The sequence below is a fragment of the Castor canadensis genome, chromosome 7 (genome assembly GCF_047511655.1).
Source record: "Castor canadensis chromosome 7, mCasCan1.hap1v2, whole genome shotgun sequence".
In the NCBI taxonomy this organism is placed as follows: domain Eukaryota; kingdom Metazoa; phylum Chordata; class Mammalia; order Rodentia; family Castoridae; genus Castor; species Castor canadensis.
This window is the reverse complement of record NC_133392.1, coordinates 145,866,692-145,885,873: the sequence shown is the minus strand read 5'-3', so window position 1 is coordinate 145,885,873 and position 19,182 is coordinate 145,866,692. Positions and strand designations below refer to the sequence as shown.

General features: G+C 47.3%; 1 protein-coding gene across 11 annotated transcripts in view; it reads right to left on the bottom strand.

Annotated features, from left to right (window-relative positions):
* Tcea3 (transcription elongation factor A3) overlaps positions 1-19,182 on the bottom strand; it is a 35,607-nt gene that overhangs the window by 9,972 nt on the left and 6,453 nt on the right. For 8 of the 11 annotated variants that reach the window (XM_074081011.1, XM_074081007.1, XM_074081017.1 and 5 more), the window contains 4 exons: positions 12,400-12,462; positions 4,446-4,472; positions 1,740-1,903; positions 1,517-1,572 (listed from right to left, as the gene is read on the bottom strand). In XM_074081011.1, coding sequence (XP_073937112.1) covers positions 1,517-1,572; positions 1,740-1,903; positions 4,446-4,472; positions 12,400-12,462 — 310 coding nt within the window. The remainder of the gene's footprint in view (positions 1-1,516; positions 1,573-1,739; positions 1,904-4,445; positions 4,473-12,399; positions 12,463-19,182) is intronic. The other 3 variants (XM_074081012.1, XM_074081010.1, XM_074081014.1) reach the window with 2 other exon arrangements.

Below are 19,182 nucleotides of genomic sequence, written 5' to 3'. Positions count from 1 at the left end.
CTGCATTTCCCAAGACTACAGAGGAGGATGAAGTGGAGAGGAGCCCAGAGGGTCCCTGACCCCTCAGGGGGGTGTACCCATGCCCCGCATGTGCCATGGCTCCAAAGAGAACAGACCTTGTTTGGGACACAGAACGTTCAAGCCCCCACATTTATCCTCCCCCTAACTGTGGTTAAAGAGTTAAGGGGCTTTACTGTAGCTTTCACTTTCTCCCTTTAGAAGAGGGACATCCAGTGGATGAAGCCAACAAGGAAAGGCCAGTAGAGGAATTAGGTACCAGACCATCTTTTGCTTCCAACCGGACTTGGAGGCGGAAGGGACCTGCTTGGAGGGGTGACTGTTTGGGAGAAAATGAAGATGAAGTCCTGAAAGCTCCAGCTCTGGCATTGCTGAATTAATAGGAAATGGCAGAAATATATTTGCTGAGAGGTTGGGGGTTCAAAACTTGTCCAGGTATTGCTGGCTAATAACTGGTAGAAGGAAAACCAGGAAACATGTTGGGGGATGTTAGGGTTGGTCTTGGGAGGACATGGAAGCAGAAGTTTGTTGTCTGCAGACTGGTCCCTGGGCCTCCCCAGAGACTCATCTGAGCTCTCCAGTTAGAACCCAGGAGGCCTGCAAAGGGTCACTCACACCCCCATGTGACACTTGGACTCCCTCTCTGCTGGGGGTCCTGCCCTCTCCCCCATCTTTGATAAGCAAACCATTGTCTCCAGTAAGAGAAACTCCATGCATCTGTCAGTGGGGCATGGGGCGACGGCTGTGTTCCCCAGGTCTTTTGGAGTAGGGGGCCGGTATCACAGTGGTGGTCACCTCCCCATCTCCACCTGGCCCTCTCAGATGGGAAGCGGGAGAGGAGAGAATGTTAAGAGTTCAGGGCATGGAACCAAAGACGAAAGTTTTCAGTCAGCTCTGGCACCCAAAATTTCTCAAGCCTTGTTTCCTCATCTACCTAATGAGAACAACGGGTCCTGCCTCACAGGGGTGGTTGGGAGCGTTAACACGGATAGGAAGTCTCAGTTGCCCAGCATAGCACCTGCCTGAAACAGGTCAGGCTGTCAAACACAGGAACTTAGACCATCAGAGGAAGGAAGAGCAGGAAGGCTGAGCATGAGGCACTCTGTCCTCTGTCTACCCAGATCCAGTGGGTAACGCTTGACCAACTGAGGCATGGATGACATGGCCTATCCCACACAGTGGTGGAACCCTCATGCTCTGAAGTCACACTTTCTGGGTTCAAATCCCAACTCTGCAACTGCTCTCAGCTGTGTGAGCTTTGGACAGTGGCTTAACCTCCCTGAGCCTCACCTTCAACCAGGTGAATCCAGGAACCTACCTGGTGGGGCTGACGAGGGACTGTGAGTAACAGCACAACAGAGGCTGTGGTGAAACTTAAAAGCCTCACTGATCTCAAGAGCTCTGACTCAGGGCAGAGCAGAAGACTGTCCCCAGAGCCCTTCCGCACCCCCACTAGATACTCCAGGTTCCCACAGCCCCAGTGCAGCTCAAGGATATGATCTTCGATTTCTGAGGCCAACTTGTCACAGTTGACTCCACAGTCCTTGTAATCATCTAAAAGAGATTGGGAAATACAGACATCAGCCAGACGTGACCTTGCCAGCAGTGCCTGCTTACACAGGGATGACAGCGGTCCTGACCACTCCCAAGCTCTGGAAAGAGGCCATCCTACCTGGGGAGCGGCTTTCCCTCCACCCATCCCTGGCCCAGAACCCTCTCACCTTCTGCCTTCAGGGCTGCTGACAACATCTCCACACACTTGTCCCGGACAGAGTCCCCTGTGAGATAGCAGGAGGCCAGGAGGCAGGCAGAGGGGGCAAACGTGGGAGTCAAGGGGCTGCTGGGTGTTTTGGGGGTCTCCACTTTCGATTTGCTGCTGTTTGATCTGAGGATGACAATCAGTAACAGCCATTTTGACATTGAGCATTGCTCTAGAGGTTTTCATAGATGCTTTTAGTCCTCATATAAACCCCATGAGGCAGGATTATTTTAGGCACTCAACAGGGATCATTCATCTCATTTCATCCTCATAACAACTCCGTGAGGCCAGTGCTATTCTCATCCCCATTTCAGAGGTGTGTCTTACAGACAGATGCATTTAAAGATGGACTTGACTCTGGTTACACATCTGGGAGCCAGGTAAGGAGTGGGACTCGAACCCAGGAAGATGAGCTCCCGGGTAACTAGGCTCCTAACCTCTCACTGTGCTCTACTCATCCTGAAACAGGAGACACCATCACAATTGTCCAGGCTCTTTCTCCAGCAGTATATAAACCACCCATTCAGTCAATCATGGGGTAAAGCAGCCAACAGGACACCTTCCTCCCACCAGGAGCTCACAACCTAGTGCAGTGCCTACTTACCACCGATTAGGAGGGTGCCAGAGCTGTACCAGATTCTCTAGGAGCATTTTCTAATTTCATGCTCTGAGCAGCCCCTGGAGGTCAGCACTTGCCATCCCCATTTATACACAAGGAAACAACCCAGAGAGTTTCACCACTGACGTGCCTGGAATGACGCACTATAGAGATGTGAACCTGGGGCTGCCCGATTCAGATGCCTTCACTCTTAACTCCATGATATACTGTCTACGAATGATTCCATTTAGGTTTGGGATTCAAAAAACAGAAATACATATGCATGTATGCACAAATAATTGGCAAGCTAACTATGTGACTTAGTCAGCTCAGGGTGACATCACAAAATGCCACACACACAATGATTTCAACAACAGAATTAATTTTCTTACAGTTCTGAAAGCTGGAAGTCCAAGATCAAGGTGCTGGACAACTTAGTTTCTAGTGAGGGCTCTCTTCACTGTCTCCATGTAGGACAGAAAGCAAGTGAGCTCTCTGGTGTCGCTTCTTATAAGGACACTAATCCTGTTGGATGAGGGCTCTACCCTTATGACACCACATAGCCTGAAGGCCTCCATAAAGGTCCCATCTCCAAATACAGTTACATTGGGATTTGGCGCTTCAACATATGAACGGGGGGAGGTTTACAAACATTCAGTTCATAACACCGTTCAATGGCAATTATCTTTCTGAGATTAGATTAGAAGAGCTGTGTTTTGGGGGGGTTTTGGGGGGTCTGTACTGTGGTTTGAACTCAAGGCCTCACACTTGCTAGGCAGGTACTCTACCACTTGAGTCATTCTGCCAACCCTTTTATGTGTTGGCTATTTTCAAGATAGGGTCTCATGAACTATTTCCCCAGGCTGACTTCGAACTACGACCTGCTTGATCTCTGCCTCCTGAGTAGCCAGGATTACAGGCGTGAGCCACTGGCATCCAGCCTATAAAAGATTTTCATTTTCTTCTGCTTCTGCACATTTCTAAATCTTCTTCAAAGAATATATCTCTTTTTAAGCTGGATTGGTGGTACACACGTGTAATCCAGCACTCAAGAAGCAGAGGTAGGAGGGTCATGAGTTGTTAGTCAGACTATGCTACACAGCCAGAGCCTGTCTCAAACACAAAAATAAAAGAATTACTTTTGTAAGAGATTCTGTTTTTTTTTTTTTTTTTGGCAGTACCAGGGTTTGTCTTGTGCTTACTAGGCAGGTGCTTTACCACTTGAGTCATACCCCCAGCCAATTTTCTTTTTAATTTGACCATTATGAGTGGTCACTCTGTACTGGAGGCTCAGAGAGGCTTCCTGTCTTCTGTTCACAAAGAGCTGCCAGCAAAATGTGGAAGCAACCCAAGTGTCCATAGACATCTGAATGGATAAGCAAAATATGATGCATATGCACAAGGGAGTATTACTCAGCCATTAAAAAGGAATGGAATTCTGACACATGCTACAATGTAGATGAACTGTGAATGCATTGTACGTGAAGCACACCAGTCCCAAAAGGATAAACACCATAAGTCCATCTATGTGAGTGGTCCGCAGTGCTCAGGCTCACAGACACAGGAAGGAGAAAGGTGGCTTCTGGGGCTGGACAGAGTGGGGAAGGAGTTTCAGACTGAGAAGATGAAAGCAGTTCTGGTGACTGATGGTGGTAAAAATGGCACAAACTGTAAATGTGCTCAACGCCACATAACTTCACACTTAAAATGGTAAAGTGCAGTCTGAGGTGTGGCTCAAGTGGTAAAGAGTCTACTTTGTGGGCTGAGGGTTTGGCTCAAGTGGTAGAGTGCCTGCCTAGCAAGTGCAAGGCCCTGAGTTCAAACCCCAGTATCATCAAAAAAAAAAAATGATAGTGGAAGAGTCTACTTTGCAAATGAGAAACTCTGAGTTCAAACCCCAGCCTTATTTAAAAAAAAAGAAATGAAATGATAAAGTGCAAAACATTAAAAAAAATGACAAAAATGCCATTTTATTTTCATCTAGTTTTTGAAAATAAAAAAAAAATCCATATAGTCAGTTGAGCAGCCAGGACACTGGACTGGGGTGTGGTGCAGTGGAGGAACACTTGCCTTGCATTTGTGAGGCCTTGGGTTCCACTTCCAGCACAAAAGAGAGAGAGAGAGAGAGAGAGAGAGAGAGAGAGAGAGAGAGAGAGACTTACCAAGTATCTAGAGCAAATTATAAATTAGTTATCATTGTAGATTTCAGATTTTATAACTACTCCTTTTTTTTTTTGCAGTGCTGGGGACTGAAGCCAGGGCCAGGGCCTTGCCCATGCTAAGCAATCACTGTTATTTTGTAGGTCTTAATCCATTTGAAATGACAAACTATCTCATTCTGAAAAAAGAAGGTTAAATGGTAACTTCCGTTATATATATTTTAACACAATAAAAGAGCCAGAGATAAGGAGGATCGAGGTTGGAGGCCAGCCTAAGCAAACAGTTCATGAGACCCTATCTCAAAAATAGCCAACATAAAAAGGCTGGTGGAGTGGCTCAAATGTAGAGCTCCTGCCTAGCAAGCATGAGGCCCTGAGTTCAAGCCCGAGTACCGACAAAAAATAATAAAATAAGAAAGGGGAAATGAGTCACACTACAGTGCAATTTGGTCCAAAAGATCATCGAGGGATGGAGAGGAAGGAGTTGGCCACTCAGAGATGGGACAGGCTGACACATTCTTGGCAGGAACTCATGGGAGCATGGGGTCCCCAAGTTTGCGATGCTGAGGTGACTCTGTGGGCTGGAGTGGGAGGGTGAGGGAGCAAGCGAGAAAGGACTTGTTAAGGATGGAGGAGGTAATGAAAGCTGCCATTGACCAAGTGTTTGCTATTTATTCTTCCTGGCAACCTGGGAGTCGTGAATTACTGGCCCCATTTTATAAATGAGAGCATGAAGCTTGGAGAAGCGAGAGTTGCTGGGAGTTGCATAATTCCCTCAATTTCAGGGCCTTTTCTGTACTTGGGCCAGAGTCAGGCAACCAGCAGTCTCCACTGCCTCCATGCCTCCGCCCTTCCCATCTTGTCTTTCAGTAACCCACCAGATTCTGCCAATTCACTCCTCTATCTCTGCTCAGAAAAAACTGACTTATCAGAGTCAAAGAAATTAGGGTCCCCTCCTCCACTCCAGTGTCTATCCACACTGGGCCCTGCGGAAGGGCCCCAAAGGCTACTGGCTTTCCTAACTTCAAGGACCGCCACTCATTATTTGCTGGGTATCTCCAGTAGTTGTCCAGTGCACAGTCTGGGCAGCCATACCAAGCAACCCTGGGGTCTGAATCTGCAAGCACATGTCATGATCACTTTCAGCTTGTGGACCTTCTTCCACTCAGGAAGGGGATGCTGGGAGTCTGAGAAAGTCTTCAGGCCCCAGGAGTTGGGTCTGCGAGTGAGGCTGAGGGAGAAGCTGTGGCTACCCAATATTAAAACCTGACTTACAAGAGAATCCCAGCAACATCCCAAGAGCGCTCCTCTTGTGCTCTGGCCTTTGCCAGTGGCCTCCTTGTCCCCCAGCCCTTGCTGTTTGGCCTGGTTTTGGATCTCCTCTGTCGCCACTGACAGCACTGGACCACTGGGATTTTTATGATCTCTGGAGACCTGAGGTTCTCCAAAGGTGTCTCTGTGGCCACACTGGTGAGGTGGGTGGGAGCATAGATTCTGCTCTTATAAGGCATATGTTGTAAATTCTCAAAAATTTTGTTCAAAAGGATTCCCTAACTTGTTTCCATTATTTATTTTTTAACTTGCTTCCATTATTTATTTTTTACGGTACTGGGGTTTGAACTTAGGGCCTCATGCTTGCTAGGCAGGTGCTCTACCACTTGAGCCACTCCACCAGCCCTTTTGTTTTGTTTGAAACAGAGTCTCACTTTGAAGCCCAGGCTAGCCTTAAATTTACTTCGGAGCCTAGGCTAACCTTAAACTCACTTTGTAGCCCTGGCTAGTCCTGAACTCATGATCTTTCTGCCTCTGGCTCCCAAGTACTTGGATAATAGGTGTATGCCACCATGCTCAGCCTTATTTGCGCATTTTTAATGCACTTTAAAACTTACTACTGTGGACTAGCTTTCCCTGGAGTCTAACCAACTCTACCAGCAGTGGGATTTCAGCGGGAGAGGGATGGTGTGGAGGCTGCAAGTAGGTGCTGCCGTCACCGCATGGCTCTCCCACCCCTACCCTTTGGGCTCAGCTCCCACGTTGGTTTCCCTGGTCCTCTTGACCTCCCTACAATCCATTTGTCACACAGTAGCCAGAGCACTTTTCAAAACTCCACAGCTGCTTCTGAGCCTTGCAGGCCTTCTAGTTACCAAGGCATGAAGCTGAGCCACTCCCATGGCCCCCAGCAACTCTCATTCAGTGCTGTCCCCTTTCTCATCTAATCGCCCGGGCTCACCACAGCACGCCCAGTAGCACAGCCTTGATTCTCTCACTCCCTGAGACCCACCCCTTCCCCCGGCCGACTCCCACCTCTGACTGACTGCTGCCTCCCTGCCAGTCAGGGCTCAGCTCAAATGTCACATCCTCAAGGAGGCCCTTCCTGGACACCTCAGCCAAGGCTGACTCCATAGCACCTATCCAAGTCTATAATTAACTTGTTTATGGTTTATAAACATTGTCTGTCTGCATCTCCAGATTGCAGGTTCCAGGGCATAGTGACCCACTGTTTTTCGCTGTATTCCCGACCTGTAACAGAGCTCACGTGGCACTCAGCAAGTCTCCGCTGAGTGATTGATAAGCCGAGGGCATTGACTGTAAAGAGTTAAAGGCACATCCAGGGGGTTCAAGTAGAGCTGAATTAGGGGTGAGGGGCAGGTCCTCCTTGGAAGGTCAGTGACCCACTTCCTGGGCTTAAGGGAAGAGCTCACTCTGGGCCGGGCATAGTGACTCGGCCTGTAATTGCAGCTACTTAGGAGGGACAGGATCAAGGTCTGAGGTCAGGCTGGGCAAAAGCATGAGTCCCTATCTGAAAAACAAACTAAAAGCAAAAGGACTGGGGGCGTGGTTCAAGTAGTAGACCACTTCCCCAAGCTCAAGGCCCTAAGTCCAAGCCCCAGCACTGCCCAGAGAAAGAGAGAGAGAGACAGACAGACAGACAGATATCACTTTCCTCTTTCCTACAGCTGGAAGGAAGTCCTACTGCCCCAGCACACATCATGAATGTCCAGGCTCACCAGAGGAAAGCCTCGAGGGGAGCCTCAGTACAATGCTTTGAAGGAGGCAGGACAGCAACCAACAATGACAAAGTTTCATGGCTAGGCATACAGTGAGGTGGGATGCTTGCTAAGACTCTCAGCTCCACAGCCAAGCGTCTAGGTTCAAAGCCTGGTACACCTGCTTTGTAGCTATGCAACCTTGGGTGAGTTCCTTAACCTCTAGATGCCTTGGTTTTCTCGCATGTAAAATGGGATCAATAGTACCCATCTTCTGGGGTTGTTGAAATGATTGAAGAACCTAAGAACATTGCAGCAAAAAACTATTAGGGGTGGGTGGAGTGACTTCAGAGCACCTGCCTAGCAAGTGTGAGGCCCTGAGTTCAAACCCCAGTGCTGCCAAAAAAAAGAAAAAACTATCAGGCAACGTACAAAGATAACCACATCACATATGGTTACGATCACTACACGCTATGTATTTATTGAGTTCTTCTATGGGCTGGGAACAAGGCTAGGCATTTTGTTACTTCATCTGATCCTTGCAGTGACTTTGAGAGGTAGGGAGTCATAATCGTTTCCATTTTATAGATCAACAGACTGAGTCTCAGAGCAGCTTATCCATCCAACTACAAAAATGATAGATAGAATTGCACCAAAAAAGTCTGTCTGTCTTCCCAATTCTGTTCAACACATCTCACTGTGTCTCTAAAAGAATTTTCCAGAGTCTTGCCTGAGCAAGGTGAGGCTGCTTGGAACATTTTCCCCCCCACCTTGCTGGCAAAGCATGCTCCTTGGCTAGGAGCTGGCTGGCTGGCTGGATTTTGCATCCGGGTGGCATTTCAGGCAGCCACGCTCATTTTGCTTTCAATGCACATGACTGGGAACCATGCCAGTTTGCAGAGAAGGTAGGGTGGAGGCTGGTTTATCAACAGCTTCCTTCTGCTCTCCACGTGCCAGCATCAGCGCTTAGGAGATCCTGCCCCAAGTCTGGGCAGAGGCCCCTGGAGGCCTCACTCACTGCTCCCGTGTGCCACCTCGAGGGCATTTCAGGTACTGCACTGCCAAGTGTGCCCTAATTGCTACGCCCGTCCAACAATTTGGACAACCAGGTCAAGGGTGATTGTCACAACTGCAAGTCTCTTTCCTGTCACCTTGGTGACCTTTGTGGTATTCCAACTACAGTTGCCAAATCCCTCTGCTAACTATTTACTACAGTCACACTTTGCACTGCCATCCCCACTGCTCGAGAGGCTCCTCCTGGACGTCTACCAGGCAAACTATTTATTTTTCCATTCCCAGAACAAATACACAAGACTCCCATGAAGTCTCCTGTCCCTACTCAAGTCACGTTGAGGCAGTCTTCTCGTGTGCCCACTGTGTGGCATATCCACTCCCTTCTAGAAGCCTGTGCCTCTGCACTAGGGTTAGATCTATGAGTTTCAGTCTTTGCCTGACCTTAGAGGTCACAAAGGGGTGAGCTACAAATATGTTCTATGCCGTGCTACATCTTAGAAAAATATGAATATGTCACCAATATTTAACACTGGGAATTTCATATGAAAACCTAGGTGTCCAGCTTTCCTTAAACTAGAAGACAGCCTGGTGTGGGGGTATGTGTCTATAATCCCAGCTACTTGGAAGGCGAGGCAAAAGGATCACTTGAGCCTAGGAGTTCAAGGTCAGACTGGAAAATGTATCAAGATCCTGTTTGAAAAAAAAAAAAAAACCCAAATCCTGGAAGACACAGCACCTTGCGCCGCATCCATAAGGCAATGAGCAGCTGGGGCTGGGTGGTGGCTGTCCCCCTCAGACAGACACAGAGTCTACTTTGCTATGGTCTCCACTGGTCACCCTGGAAGATGTTACACCTCTGGAAGCGTGATATATGCTCAACAGATGTGCTTGCTGAAGAATGAATGGAAAAGAAAGATGAAATACAGAGGCAGAGTGTTCAGGAAACAGGGCAGAAGAGAAGTGAATTTACAAGACCTGATTGTGTCTCTTTTAGCTACCCACAGTTTTTTTTCCCTTTGGTGGCACTGGGGTTTCAACTCAGGGCCTCACATTTTCTAGGCAGGTGCTCTACCACTTGAGCCAGTCTGCCAGCCCTTTTTTTGTGATGGGATTTTTCAAGTTTTCACACACTGTTTGCCCAGGGCTGGCTTTGAATGGCAATCCTCCTGATCTCTGCCTCCTGAGTAGCTAGGATTATAGGCGGGAGCCAGTGGGCGCCTGGCAGCTGCCCACTCTTAATACTGAACCAACAGGAAATGGCACAGCTGCTAGAAGGACAAATACATCCCTGACTGACCTTCAGGGAAAAAAATGCATCATGAGAGGGGGCCAGGAGGCTTTAAGGCCAGGAAGCAAAGTCAGGAGAGGAGTGGGGAGATATAAATCCATATGTCAGTGTGGAATGTTTTATTCCAGCATGAAACCCAGAACTGGATTCATAGTCGGTGCTTTATTTTGGGGAAGGACAATGCTCACTTTTCAGTGCCTCCTGTCCTTTGGCCTTCAGCCCTGCTCCTGTCCTAGTGACAGCCAAAAATGCCTCTACAAATTGTCTCAAGAAGCCCTGTTGAGAACCAGTGGTGCAGGAACAGGAAGACACCTTCCATTCCCAGGCCTCACCCTGTGCAGAACTTTGCTTTCTGGTCTCTAGCCTGAGAAGCCCTTCTCCAAGGAGCACTCTGAGAGCCTCCGCTCACCAAATGGAGCCTGCACTCCCTGCCATGTTGAAGCTGTGTCCAAAACCCAGTCCTGCTCAATCTTTATAAAGCCTCATGGTGACCTAACCTGGTGCCCTTCCTTTTTTCCCAGTGGCAGTGGTACTGGCACATTAAGCTTAAAATAACTGCTGCTCTCCCACATACCCTTCTAGAAGCCAACATCCTTAGTGTCCTACCAGGACACCTCAGAATTCAATATGGCCCCTGGGTCCCCTCCATTTGCCTTGATCCTCCTCTAAGCCACTTCTTGGACTACCCTGTTCTCCTTAGCCAAGCTTCCCCTACTGCTCTGACCTCTGACCTCCCTCCTAGACCCCAATTCAATGTACTCCTCTATCCACAACCTCTCCTGGGTGATCTCGTCCAGGTTTATGGCTTTAAATGCCAGCTATACCCTAATGGCTGAAATTTCTATTTCTAGCCTAGACGTTCTTCCTGAATTGCAGCCTCATGTAACTGTTTATTTAGCTTCTCCACCTGAATGAGTTAAGACACCCCTCAAATCCAACAGGTTCAGACCTGAACTTGAACTCTCTGGTTTTTTTTTTTAATGGTAGTGGGGCTTGAACCCAGGGCCTTGCACAATGCTAGGCAAGTGCTCTTCCACTGAGCCACATCCCCGCCAATATTTTTTTTTTTTGCCCTTATTTTTCTGAGACAGAGTCTCCCTTTGTATCCCAGGTTGGCCTCCAAACCAAGATCCTACTGCCTTAGGTCCCCAAGTGTTGAGATTGCAGGTGTGCTCTACCACATCTGCTTCAGACATGGACTTTTATTTGTTTGTTTTTGGCAATACTGGGGTTTGAACTCAGAACCTCAAGCTTGCTAGGCAGGTGCTCCACCCCTTGAACCACATGCCCACCCTCATTATTTTCTTTAGTTATTTTTCATATAGGATTTTGCACTTTTCTCCTGGGCTGGACCAGGACCTCGATTCTTCTATCTATTCATTCTAAGTAGTTAGGATTACAGAAGTGTACCACCACATCCAACTTGTTTGTTGAACTTGGGTCTTGCTAACTGAGATTCTCCCAATCTCCACCTCCCAAGTAACTGGGACTATAGGTGTGAGCTACCATGACCAGCTACATGTGAACTCTCTTGATAGCCCACCCCACACATGACTTCCATGCTGTCTTCCCCGTACCAGTTGCAGACATTCGATGAGAAATCTTGGGATCATGCTTGACACCCTTTGTTTTCTCATACCCCACATCTGATCCATCAGGAAATCCTGTCACCCCTTACCTCTTTCCCACATCTGCCACCACTATCCCGATCCCAGCCACCAACACAGATTGCCTGAATTACCCCAACAGCCCTCATGGTTTGTGTTGCTGCTTCTACCCAGGCTCTCCAATCTAGCCAGAGTCAGTCTGATCAATCAGTGATCTGATCCCTAGGTCAATGCCCTTGTGGCTCCCGTTTCTAAATAACCCCAAAATGACTCCTCCAACTGCCCCGTCTAGTCAGCTCCCACTGCCTCACTGTTTCTGAACCCTCCCAGGCTCACCGGGACCCAGGACCCTTGGCTAGAAAAGACCCCAACATCTGCTCAGCTGACTCCCACCTCTCCCAAGCTTTGGCTGCAAGGTCATCCCCTGGAAGTGGCCTTTCTCACTGTTCTAATGACATCTGACAACCCCCTTCTTCCCCTGCACTGCTTTCCAGAGCATTTTCCACTTCTCAAACATTGTACAATTTACTTCCTGCGTGCACTGCCTGCCATCCCTCACTAGAATAGAGGCCACAGAGATTTTTCTCTTTTGTACATTTTTATATCCCCGACACCTAGAGCAGTTCCTGGCACATAGTGGGCTCTCAATAAATGGCTGATGAATAATTGATTTGGTGATTTAGTCTATCTTTGGGTAGATATCCAAAGCAGTCCAGCCCAAATCGAGAGATGCTACTCCAGGTACAGGCTTTCAAAGCCTCTGTCCTTACTGGGTTCCACTTGAACTTGAAAATGTTACCCAGACAGTGATGCAGCAAAAGCCACTGGTCAGCTGTTCCATTGGAGAAGTCACACAACATACTGCTGGAGGTTTCCCCTCTCCCTTACCCCCAGCTGCCACCATTAGGCAGAGAGAGGGTGCTTGCTGGATAGGACCTTTGTGATGGAGAAGTCTGTGACTTCCCTTACCTTTCCATTGATGGCCTTTTTGGAGAGGGGGTGGCAGAGGACTTGGAGTCCACAGAGTCTCTCCTGAAAGAAGAGAAACTGGAGATGAGACTGGTGGGGCGTAGCAGAACGGGTCCCCCAGGATGGGAGAAAGTGCCTGGAGCAAGGCTTGCTGGGTGGAGGAGGAGGGAACCCAGCTACCTGGACAGGGAGGTCCAGGCGGTGTTGCTGGTCACCAGTGCCTGCTCCCTCCAAGGAAGCACCATGAGGGGAGGAAGCCAGTACCCACAGATGCACGCGTTACGTCATGTGTATCTGATCACTCATAATTTTTAGCAGGCCCATCTTCCCTGCTGTCAGGCTGGCCTTAGCCATGGAGGCCATGCAGGCTGGATTCCTGGGGTCACCCATAATCACCTGGAATCAGAGCAACTGAGAGATGGGCCTCAGTCTCCCCTGCAGGAGGCCTGAGGAGGAGGGAAGAAGAATAGGGTCAGCTTTGGAGTCAGGAGAGCTGAGTTGAAATGGCATGACAAAGCAAGGGACAAAACTGCATGACTGTGCCTGAAGCCTTGGAAGGAAACCAGTGCCTGGGAGGAGAAAAGATGGGAAGAACCCCTGGAACCCCTGCTGTCAGTGGGAAGAAATCTGAGGCGGAAAAATGTTTCTGTTTTCCAAAATGCATTTAGCTACATTGCCTTCTTTACTTTCACTGGTCTTACAAAATTAATGTTATAAACTGCAATTCCTCTCCCATCTCACCAATTCTCCTTCTAATTTTTTTTTGTGGGGGGAGGTATTAGGGTTTGAACTCAGGGGTCACACTTGCTAAGGGTGTTCCACCACTTCAGCCACTCCACCAGTCGTTTTTGTGTGTGTGTTGGGTATTTTCAAGATAGGGTCTCACGGGCTGGTGGAGTGGCTCAAGTGGTAGAGCGCCTGCCTAGCAAGCGTGAAGCCCTTAGTTCAAATCCCAGTACCGCCAAAAACAAAAAAAAAAACAAGATAGGGTCTCACAAACTATTTGCTCAAGTTGGCCTCGAACCATGAGCCTCCTGATTGCTGCCTGTTGAGTAGCTAGAATTACAGGCATGAGCCACCAGCACCTGGCCTTCCAGAACTTTTTCTACATATTTACAAACATCTACATATGGCATCGTAATTCTAAAAATGGAGGACCTGAGTTATCATTCCAGCCCTGTACCTGGGCACATCACCCTCTCTGAGCATCTGTTCCCTTACCCATTAAATGGGGAGAAAAGAACTTAGGTCTAGGGGCTGTCTGGGAAGCAGACATGAGGTCCTTATGTCCCTAGAGTGGCTCCTGGTACAAAGAGATCGTCTAACTCCACCATCCTAGGCAGCTCAGCCACATGGTTCTGTCCCAGACAGCAGGGTCTGCAGGGTTCCAGCTCCCGCCTCATCCTCCAGGTGCTCTGGGAGACAGGATGAAATAGCCTCAATGACTGACCCTGCTTCTCCTGTGGCTCAGACCCCCACTTCAACATGACGTGGGGAGGGGGAGGCAGAAGAGATGGTGATGGGACAAGACAGCTCACTCACATGTCCCGCTCTCTCACCTGGCCCTGGGAGTGCTTTGTAGGTCCCCTGCTCCCAGGTGCACTTGAGGATAACAGGTGCACACTGCTGGGGAAGGGAGGAGGGATGCCTGAGGCTCCAGTCCAGAGCCCCACCACTTTCTGGCCCTGACTCACTATTTTTCCTTTTTAAAACAAACCAGAACTACTCTGCAGTTACTACAAACGCGCATTATGAAGCTCTTCAGAAGCATGAAAAAACGCTCAGAGAGCAATAAGGTTAATAAAAAGGAGAAAAGTTTGCACTCTTCCTGTAGGAGTGAAGTAGTTACGTATGTAGGTAGCTTACTGGCCTGCGTTGGTACACTGTGGGCACATGTTTCTCATTGTTTGAAATTTCACTATGTGGCCACAGTGTTTGTATAATAAATAACAGTAACCAATTATCATTAAGAAAACCAAAGAGCTCAGGCGCAGTGGTGGCTCACGTCTATCATCCTAGCTACTTAGGAGGCAGAGAGATAAGGAGGATCACGGTTCAAAACCAGGTCGGGCAAACAGTTCAAGAGATGTTATCTCAAAAAAAAAAAAACCCCATAAACAAAAAGGGCTGTTGGAATGGCTCAAGGTATAGGCCCTAAGTTCAAGCCCCAATACCGCAAAAAAAAAAAAAAAAGGGATTCTTCCAACTGGCTTCTCCCAGAAGAATGGGGAGGTACCTCCCGTCTCTGCTGTTCAATGACATTTCAGAGCTCCATGACTACAAAAAGTGAGCCGGAGAACAAGCCAACAGTGCAGGAGAGCGTGCAGTGCTCCACAAACCTTATTAAGAAAGGTGAGTGGCCAAAATGTGTTCTAGAATGCCAGGAAGCCAAGAACAACGTACCAGCCACAACTATTTGTTTTCTACTTTTTTTTTTTTGCGGTACTGGGATTTGAACTCAGGGCCTCCACCTTGACTCACTTCAACAGTCCTCTTTTTGTAGGTTTTTTGGAGATAGGGTCTCACTATTTGCCTGGGCTGGCTTTGAACCATGATCTCTGCCTCCTGAGTAGCTAGGATTATAGGGGCGAGCCACTAGTGCCCAGCCTTCTGTTTTCTTCTTATGTTTGATTTCATAAACTTACATGCAACTTGACTTACTGTTGAAAGGAATGTGAAAAGGTTGCAAAATATATAAAGAAGTATAAGCCTGCTTTATTGTTGTTTTTGGTTGCTTGTTTTGCTTTTTGAGGTGCTGGGGATGGAACCCAGAATCTTGCATATGCTAGGCAGGTGCTCTAGCACGAGCGACATTCCCGGATCTAGTTCCACTTTATCAAAACAAGTATTTTATGAGTAGTGATACATAGGAAAAAGTCTAGAAGGACACAGTATAAATCATAGGTACACATCCTATGTGCCCCACTGACTGCTGCCATCTACTTGATCTCCTCTTCTTCCAAGTCACCTCACAAAGACCCCACTCCATCACTGTCTTTCACCTGCACAAGTGCTCAGAACCAAACAGGTGATCTGATGGGACTAGACCACCCAGAGCGTGAGTGGTAGGTGGTCCCTGGGGGCCTGCACTGGCCCAACTAGCAACACTAGCACACATAGCAGTGCTCAGTACATGTCACTCTGTGCTGGGCACTGTGGGGAGGGCCAGGGCCTCCTGACCAGTCGCTCTTTCAACCTCTTCGAGAAACCAACACACCCATGTGGAAAGTCCAGTGCCAATTAGAGTTCTCCAAGTGAGATACAACTGCAAAATGAGCAAAAGGAAAGGACTAGAACATAGACTATGTTACACAATGATATAACTAATATATTTTTTTTTTTTGGTGGGACTGTGGTTTGAACTCAGAGCTTCATGCTTGTAAAGTAGGTGCTCTATTGCTTGAGCCACTCCTCCAGTCCATTTTGCTCAGGTTATTTTGAATATGGGGTCTAGCAAACTATTTGCCCAGGCTGACCTTGAACCATGATCCTCCCAATCTCAGCCTCCCAAGTAGCTAGGATTACAGGAATGAACCATCATGCCTAGCCAAATTTTAAATTTTTATTGGATAATATAGACTATACAGATCCTCTTAATTACAATATAGATGAATCTTTGTTTTAAAGAAGTTCATTTTCTGTTTTTTCAAAAGTAGTATATATTTCTTAGAAAAAATAGACATACATTTGCAAAATGAAGCAAAAAAATAAACATCTCAATGCCACCACCCAGAAATGATCTCCATTACTGTTTTAGATTTATTCCACCCCTCTCACCCCCCATGGTACTGGGGATCAAAGCCAGGGCCTTGCATACATTAGACAAGACCATCCTAGACTTCTTCCTTATGCATATTCATAAATTCACTTCCATTTTTATAAAAATAGGCTCATACTATACACTATACAATACACAACTTCTTTTAATACTTGGCAAACATTTTCCCACATCACTAAATACTCTTAGTCCTACAGTATTTCTCCCTGATGGCCTCATCAGCATTTTAGACTTAATAAATGCAGTCAGTATTCATGGAGGATGATTCCAGAAACTCCTGCAGATACTAAACTCTGTACGTGCTCAAGTCTCATAAAAAAAAAAAAAAAAGCTATTAGCAGGGCACCAGTGGCTCACATCTATAATCCTTCTTACTCAGGAGGCAGAGATCAGGAAGATCAAAGTTCAAGGTCAGCCCAAGAAAATAATTCATGAGCCCCTATCTTGAAAATACCCAACACAAAAAAGGGCTGGTGGACTGCTCAAGTGGCAGAGCACCTGTCTAGCAAGTTTGAGACCCTGAGTTTGGCAACCCCAGTATTGCCAAAACAATAATTTTTTAAATGCTGTTGTGTTTGCATATAGCCTAGGCACGTCCTCTTGTATACTTTAAATCATCACTAAATTACTTATAAAACTCCATATAATGAAAATGCTGTGTAAATAGCTTTTATACTATATTGTTGGAATAATGACAATGCGGGGAACAAATGTGAGGGGAGTAAACGGCGGAAATGGCTCTGGGAATGTGAGGGGAACAGACGGTAGAAGTGACTTTGTCTTAGATAAAGGAGACAGGAAGGCATCCTTAAAAGCAAACATCCAAGGAGACAGAAGCTCAGGCTTCTCACCCACATAATGAAGTACAGCGGTCTTTCTCCTACCTGACATAGAGAAGCATCTTTAGAGACAGACATCTAAAGAGGCGTGGGAAACAACAGGCTTCTCAGAGAAATAACACGCCTCTCACCAAAGTAACAAGATGCAGCTGCACAATGTGGGGAGTGGGCCCCAAGGCCAGGCTGAGCTGACCAGCCCCTCCTGGAACGTCCAGTTCAGTAAGGAGAGGGATGGACAGGTGGTCGGATTAGTACCTTGTATCACTCCTAAACTTCAGCTATACTTCGGCTTAACTTTTTCACTAAGTCCCACCTGTCAGGGTGCTTTGCTATCCTTCCAATAAGCTCTGTGCTTGCTTTAACTCTTAACTCCTGGTCCAGCGTCTTCAATCATCAACTATGCCAGGACTCGAACTCTGGAACAACTCTCCAGGATCAACAAGATGGAAGTCTGTACATATTTAGGACATATTTTTTCCCAAAAAACTTCTGACCTGCAGTTGACTAAATTCATAAATATGCCACCTATGGATGCAAAACTCAAGGACAGGGAGGTCAACTGTAGTTCCTCAAGGTGGGGACCTTCTGTGCAATGCAGGGGATCATCACTGCCTCCCAGTTCTTTCTTTTATACCCCAAAATGGGAGGGGTGGTTGAGGAGTATCACCCTCCTGGTGAGCAGTCCCCTCATGGCCTCATTTCCTTTCTGCACAAAACATTTTTGTTTTATACAATGATAACTCATTAAAAAAACTTATTAAAAATGGGTTCACAGAGGTTGGGGGTATAGCTCAGTGATAGAGTACTTGCCTAGCATGCTTGAAGTCCTGGGGTACATCCCCCACAACATACACACATACAGACACACACACACACACACACACACACACACATACAATCAGGATTCAGAGGTCAAAATGTTTTAGAAACACCAGCAAAAAGTGTAACACCTAGAAAAGGCAATCCTTATGCTTTAATCTGATTCATTTTGGGGTGAGGTGGTACTGGGATTTGAACTCAGGGCCTTGTGCTTGCTAGGCAAGTGCTCTACCACTTGAGCCATGCCTCTAGCCCTTTTTGCTTTAGCTATTTTTTGAGTAGGGTCTTGCATTTATGCCCGGACCTTGATCCTCCAACTTAAGCTCCCTGAACAGCTGGGATAACAGGTGTACACCACCACGCCCAGCTTTTATTGACTGAGATGGCATCTCACAAACTTTTTTGACCAGGCTGGCCTTGGACCTCAAATCCTCCTACCTCCACCACTTGAGTGGCTGGGATTACAGGCATGCCACCATACCTGGCTTGTTTTATTTTTTGTTGCCCAGGCTGGCCTCTAATTCCTGCTTCAACCTCCCAAATTCTACTTCTACATCAATGAAGGCTTTAATCTGTGATGGATATGGCATTTGAGCTCTATCCAAGACTCACAGTTTGGCTAGGGCAGGCCAAGGGAAAAAACCATGGAGTTGAAACAAAATGTTCTGCCCTCTCCGAAGTGGATGGAGGCTGGACAGATAAAGATTTGAATCCTACTTGATCACTTAAAATAGCTGTGTGATCCTGGAAAAGTCCCTGCTCCCCTGACCTTCAGCTTCCTAGTAGTCAAATGGAAATGCTGAGTAAACACTTAACCACTCTTCCTTCTCAATGGACAAGTAAGTTCCTAGTCCCACTGGCCCTGCAGGCCTGGCAAAAGTGGAATGTGGGCTGAGTTACCAGGCAACATTGCTTCTAGCACAAGTGACCAGATTGGTAAGGAGTGTCTAGACAGGAAAGGCCATGAATGAACTACAGATTGTCAGTGGACTACCACACCTTGCGGGCTGCCTTGAGAGGACTGGATGTCGTCAGTGGGAATTTCCCTTGCTGGACCTGGAAGCTGTGTCTAGAGGCTGTCAATATTTGGGACATGGAGTTTCTAAATCAGCATTTTCCTGCCAATTGTGGTCTTGTTTCCCTGTACCTGGGCTGTGACCTGGGTGGACCAGAGAACAGCCCTGGATGCCTATGGGGTCTCTGGTGGCTCTCTAAGGCAATGTCTGGGGTCACCCTGCTGGAACTCCTACTAGAGCCACGTACAGTTTATTTATACAGTATTGTTTAGGGAATACTGACAAGAAAGAAGTCTGATATGTTCGGTGTACAGTACATGGGTCTTGTGAG